Genomic DNA, 6000 nt, shown 5'->3' on the forward strand with positions numbered 1-6000 from the left:
ATATGCCAGACATGAGAAATCTAGTGTAGAAGCTAAACACAAGTAAGTGTACTTCCATCCTGATGTGCATATACTACCGGTAGAGCTTTCATGACCGGCACATCTCTAAAGAAGCAAAAATAAACGAGGGGTACGTGGTTATTATGGAGGATAAGCACCTATATAGCAATACTATTTCCATACGTGAAAACATGCAGATAGGGTCCCGTGAAGAGCAGAACTTCAAACCTCTAAATAAAACACAAACTGAAAGTGTACATATTGTCTGTACGTTTCTTTGAGCTGAAACCCAGAAAGGGTGGATATTAGCTACTATTATCTCACACAATTGGCCTCCTTTCAGAAGCAGCAGATTGGAGGACGTTATACAGCAGTACTGAGCAGCGTAGCTATGAATACAGCTTGGGGGGGGGGGGGGGAGCCATAAGCACCCACCCTTCTCTGTCCCTCCAGCAACTCCATCCTTGTTCCCTTCCCCGCTTGATCCCTCCGTGGAAGAACTTTTGTATATCAAGTTTGCCCTGTAATTCAGAGCTATCAGAACAAAAGTCTGGGGGAGAGAAAAAGGTGGAAGAAACCATTGTCTGATACGCACGACTTTCCTACATTCACTTATGTTGAGTTATGGAGAAGGAGGAGGAATTTATAGGATATAATTTTATCACATTCAATTAAAAGCGACAGCATACATGCTAAGGCAATATGTACATGACAAAGCAATGTATAGGGAGCCTATATAGCCGCACACTAAAGGTCCAGTCACACTAAGCAACTTACCAGCGATCCCAACAACGATAGGGATCGCTGGTAAGTTGCTAGGAGGTTGCTGGTGAGCTGTCACACTGCGACGCTCCAGCGATCCCACCAGCAACATGACCTGGCAGGGATCGCTGGAGCGTGGCTACACGAGTTGCTGGTGAGCTCACCAGCAACCAGTGACCAGCCCCCAGTCTCCTAGTTACAGCACACATCAGGTTAATTAACCCGATGTGTGCTGCAGCTAAATGTGCACAGAGCAGGGAGCAGCGCACACTGAGCGCTGGCTCCTTGCTCTCCTAGTTACAGCACACATCGGGTTAATTACCTGATGTGTGCTGCAGCTACATGTGCACACAGCAGGAGCCGGCAGCACAGGCAGTGAGAGCGGAGGAGGCTGGTATCAAAGGTAAATATCGGGTAACCAAGGACAGGGCTTCTTGGTTACCCGATGTTTACATTAGTTACCAGCCTCCGCAGAAGCCGGCTCCCTGCTCACTGCACATTAGTTGTTGCTGTCTCGCTGTCACACACAGCGATCTGTGCTTCACAGCAGGACAGCAACAACTAAAAAATGGCCCAGGACATTCAGCAACAACCAACGACCTCACAGCAGGGGCCAGGTTGTTGCTGGATGTCACACACAGCAACATCGCTAGCAACGTCACAAAAGTTGTTCATTACCAGCGATGTTGCTTAGTGTGACGGGGCCTTAAGGCTACGGACCCACCATTCATGGTCACTATCAGATGCATATGGTGTACACGTCCGACACAGTTGGGACAGATGGATATGGACCCATTGTTTATAATAAATAAATAAAAAAAAGCATACTTCATAGTGTATTTTATCTCCGGTGTGTCTCTATAGGAAAGAGTGCTTTCTTGTACATTCAAACAATATACAGACAAATAGCCAGATGGAGGCAAAAAGAACACACTTTTGGCCAGTCTAGGGAGTGAGGGCCTAGAAAAACCTTAAGTATACAGCGAGAAAACCTAAAGTATATGTTGGGAGCTTAAGTGTACAAACGGTGTGCACTTAGCCCTTGGCATTTGGAAAAAATACCTTCGTAATAAGTCATGTGACTAAACATTCAACAACTCCCCCATCCCTCACCTATATGAATCCATAAAGGTACGTTCACACAAAAACAAAATTGCATAACAAACTTGGCACAAACCACGCAAGTTGAATGTTTATACGACACAGATTTCAACCCATACAGCTCCATGTGTGTGGGGGAAAAAAAAAAAAAAAAAAAAAAAAATGTAAAAAGACCATATGGAATCTAGAAGACATGGATCTACAAGATCTATGGATAGAGGTCTATGGATAATATATTACAATAGAGAAGTTGTCTACATCACTGTTTCTCAACTAAAATCCTCAAGTACACCCAACAAATCATATCTGGAGGATTTCCTTTGTATTGCTCATAAAGTAATTATTTCCAGGGTCTGGGAAATGGTCACAGGTGTTCATTCTCTTTACAATGTATCAACAACACATTAACTGTTGGGGAACTTCGAAGACCAAATGAATTACACTGGTCTATATGACACCACCTGCCTTCTTAGGCTAGTTTCACACTTGCGTTGAACGGCATCCGTTGCATTGCATTGTGTGACGGATGCAACGGATGTGTTGCATATAATTGCACAACGGATGCAACGGATCGTACAAAACAATGGAATTTTTTTTATTTTTTTCTTCTGTACAGTTTTACCGGCAGCAGACTATTGTGAACGATCAACTGATCACCCGGCTGCCGGCTGCTCAGCTGCACGCTCTCGCATGCCGGCTGCTCAGCTGAACGTTACACTATTTTTTTTTTTTATTACATTGTAAACAGTAAGGCTATGTGCCCACGGGACTCTGTATCCGCGGATTTTTCTGAAGCTAAATCCGCAGCTTTCCCCTGGAAACCGCACCTTTGCATAGGTGCGAATTTGGTGCGGATTTTGCGTTTTTTGACATTCAATTGAATGGGCAAAATCCGCAAGTAAATCCGCAGGAATAATTGACATGCTGCTGATTTTTCCGCAGGGAAATCCGCATTATTTCCGCTGCGGGAAAAAAACGCAGCGTGGGAACAGCAGTTCCCAAATGCCATAGATATGGCTGGGGAGTAGCTGTGCTGCAGATTTTTGAAAAATCCACGGAATTTCCGCACATTTTCCGCAGCTTGGACACATAGCCTAAGTCAAGTTACTTTGTGATGATTGTTGTTTTTTGGTTTTTTTCATACTGCACAGTAAATGCTACAAATTATTTTCTGCCAATCAAAGCCCTAAATAGCTTCATTATTAGTTTTTAGTTTTTCCAATCGGGCTTACAAAAAAAAAGTTAATTTTTTTTCACCAGCGAAGATTAGTGAAAACAATACAAAACAAAACAAAAAAAAAACCAAAACCTATATTGTCTTAATTATAAAAGTAGGTGCATAGATTGGTGGACACATTTTTGTGACTGTCGAAATTTGGGTTGTTTTTGCACCAACTTAATTTTTCCAATCAGCGTTCACAAAAGCAAAACACTGATTGTGAAATAGATTATACACACACACACACACACACACACACACACACACACACACACACACACACACACACAGCTAGGTCCGATGACAACCATAAAAACGCAAGAAATTGGTGCCCCAAGGTTTTAGTAAACAACTTTTCTGGGCAACATCCAATCCCCAACACAGAACTGTGACTGGAGCAGTGTATCAGAGATCGGGACAAACACACAGAACTACATAATGCTAACTTAGGTTTTGCCATTTTTTAGTCTGTATGTTATGTAGATTATAAAAGTGAAATGCTTAAATCCATAAAAATGTCCTAGTTCAATAGCTAATAAAAAAATGCATACAATTAAAAGTAATAAAAATACAAGCAAATTAGTATATAAATGTATACAAACAATACAGGTAGACTGAGAGACAGACATCAGAGGACAACTGATGGGGTGTATATTTCTTTCACACACATTCATTACAAGATGCTAATACTACGCCGAGCAAAAATGCTCTTCCACGATTCATCAAGGTCTAAATATGTGAAAGGGGGAAAAAAAAAAAAAACCCCTGCATTCCTTGGACATTCTCTGGAGACTCCAGTAGTGTAATCAGGAACCAACACTGGGATGGAGCCATGATGCACTGCTCTACCCATCCCCCATGTCGACACTATCAGGCAAAACCTTGACAAGGCCCCCTATTCTATAGCAGTGTCTTTTAATGCTTCGATAAGCCTTCTGCAGCACCATATTCCCAACCTGCCTTTCACAGCAGGTATAAAGGTCATTCCAGCAACGTGGGAGTGTCCACGTCAGATCTCCAAAGTCCCAACATGGCTTGGAATGCAGTGACTGCTGGGCCCAAGAATTTTACTTTGCATACAAATCAAGCACACTATGCAATGATTGGTCTCCTGAATTCAGCTCAACTTCATGGCAACCCTAACTGACACCACCTCTTGACCTTCCCTTAGCAAGGAGGATATAGATTGGTATATCCCAACCCCCTCCCTGCCCCCATCAATGCAAAGCTTGGGCTGCTCCTGAAAGCCTAAAACTAATAATGAGTGGAGATGGGGGATGGGAGAACCATGCATTCACAACACACATGGTATGAGAAAGTTACACATTCATAGGAAGATTTTGTAAGAGGCGCAAAAGGGGGAAGGGCAACCAAAACATTTTGAATTTCATTCATTACTTTTAACCAACCATGACTTCAGTAAAATGTAAGGAGAAAAAAAACCCTCAAGACATAACACCATGCTATTATTTAAAGGAGGGGGAAGGCGGAGACAGTAAAACGGAAGATGTTGGGCTGAGAGGAGGCCTCACTGAAAAATTAACCTTAGATTTTCAACATACCAACTGAGTGGGTGGGCTCTTATGGGTACACATTTACCATGCGAACATCAAACAAAGACCTTACCCACCACCCACACCTTGTTTAACCCTGAAAGCACAGTGGTAGTTAATGTATAGGAACAATAATGTAGATGAATAGATCCTAAGCTGAAAGAGGGGATTAAAGTTCAAAGACCATTACTAAGAATCTTGCAAAACAACACCAGTGTGCCTTACGGAGTGAAAAAATACAGATACATAAAAGAAAAAAAATCTCAGATGCAAAAAGGTACTAAGAAAAAACTTTGTACATTTCAGTAGATATTAAGTTAATCAACAATAAATCAATATATAAAAAAAAAAAGTTTATATTTCAGGGCTGAGGCCTAGTCGTACTAGGGATCTATATGATTAATCATGTCAGTGTCAGATTTAATCTGTTACGTTATGTATTTACTAATGTTACATTTTAGACTAAATGCACACAAGGCCTCTACAATATAATCTGGATACTATAACATGTAATAATTACATTAAATTTTCAATTTTCTGCAATAAGTGGATATATTCACATTGAACCCTATAAGACTGGATAGAGAACATGAGCAGCATGAATTGACAGCAATAAGGCTTCCATTGGGCCTCAAAATGGCAGCAGGTTCTGTGCGTAATAGAGACAACCAAAGGGAAAGTGCAAGGCGATAATGGTGGAGGAGGTGATAGTGGAAGAAAAGGAGGGAGATGGGAGTGGGAAAGGAAAGGTCCTAAAAATAATCCCATTTATCGGCTTCTAGGTTGCAACTTTTGAAGTGCAAAAAAAAACACAAACCAAAAAAGCAACCATTTGCATTTAAAACAAATCACGTATTTAGGCTGAAAGGTCTTGATCACAGATAAAACCTGATCAAGCAAGAATAGGAAAATGTGGCCTATGTGAAGTAAATATTCAATGTAAAGGGGGGAAAAAAAAAATAACAAACAAAAACCATTCAAATGCACTAACAGCAGATTGAGGTCACATGAATGCCCTTTTAGCCTGAAACCAAAAGACCAGTATGCAAATGTGCTCTCCATGGTGTACACAACATGCAAAAACGTAAACCAAGAAAGCTCCTAGAGCCACGACCATTGTGACTGCTCCCAGATAATACAATTCACTATTTGTAAATAAAACACCAGCAGAAATAAATCTCTACTACAAGCCATGTGTCCAGCCATGGATGGACCAACCCGACAGGAGGAGACATAGAAATAGGTGATTAACTGTTTAATCCCATCACCTTCCTCTCCCATCTCTGATACAAAATGAATGACATTATTTACCTCTGCCTTTTGGGAACTGAGTGTTCAACTTCTATAACTTTACCATGCAGCTCC

The 6000-nt window shown here is 41.3% G+C and overlaps 1 protein-coding gene across 1 annotated transcript in view; it reads right to left on the minus strand.

Moving 5' to 3' along the window:
• Positions 1–6000, minus strand: part of IGF2BP3 (insulin like growth factor 2 mRNA binding protein 3) — a 168228-nt gene that overhangs the window by 161073 nt on the left and 1155 nt on the right. The window contains exon 2 of the mRNA XM_075316718.1: positions 5947–6000. This exon is cut by the window's right edge and continues 7 nt beyond it. Coding sequence (XP_075172833.1) covers positions 5947–6000 — 54 coding nt within the window. The remainder of the gene's footprint in view (positions 1–5946) is intronic.

The sequence above is a fragment of the Anomaloglossus baeobatrachus genome, chromosome 6 (genome assembly GCF_048569485.1).
Source record: "Anomaloglossus baeobatrachus isolate aAnoBae1 chromosome 6, aAnoBae1.hap1, whole genome shotgun sequence".
Lineage (NCBI taxonomy): Eukaryota > Metazoa > Chordata > Amphibia > Anura > Aromobatidae > Anomaloglossus > Anomaloglossus baeobatrachus.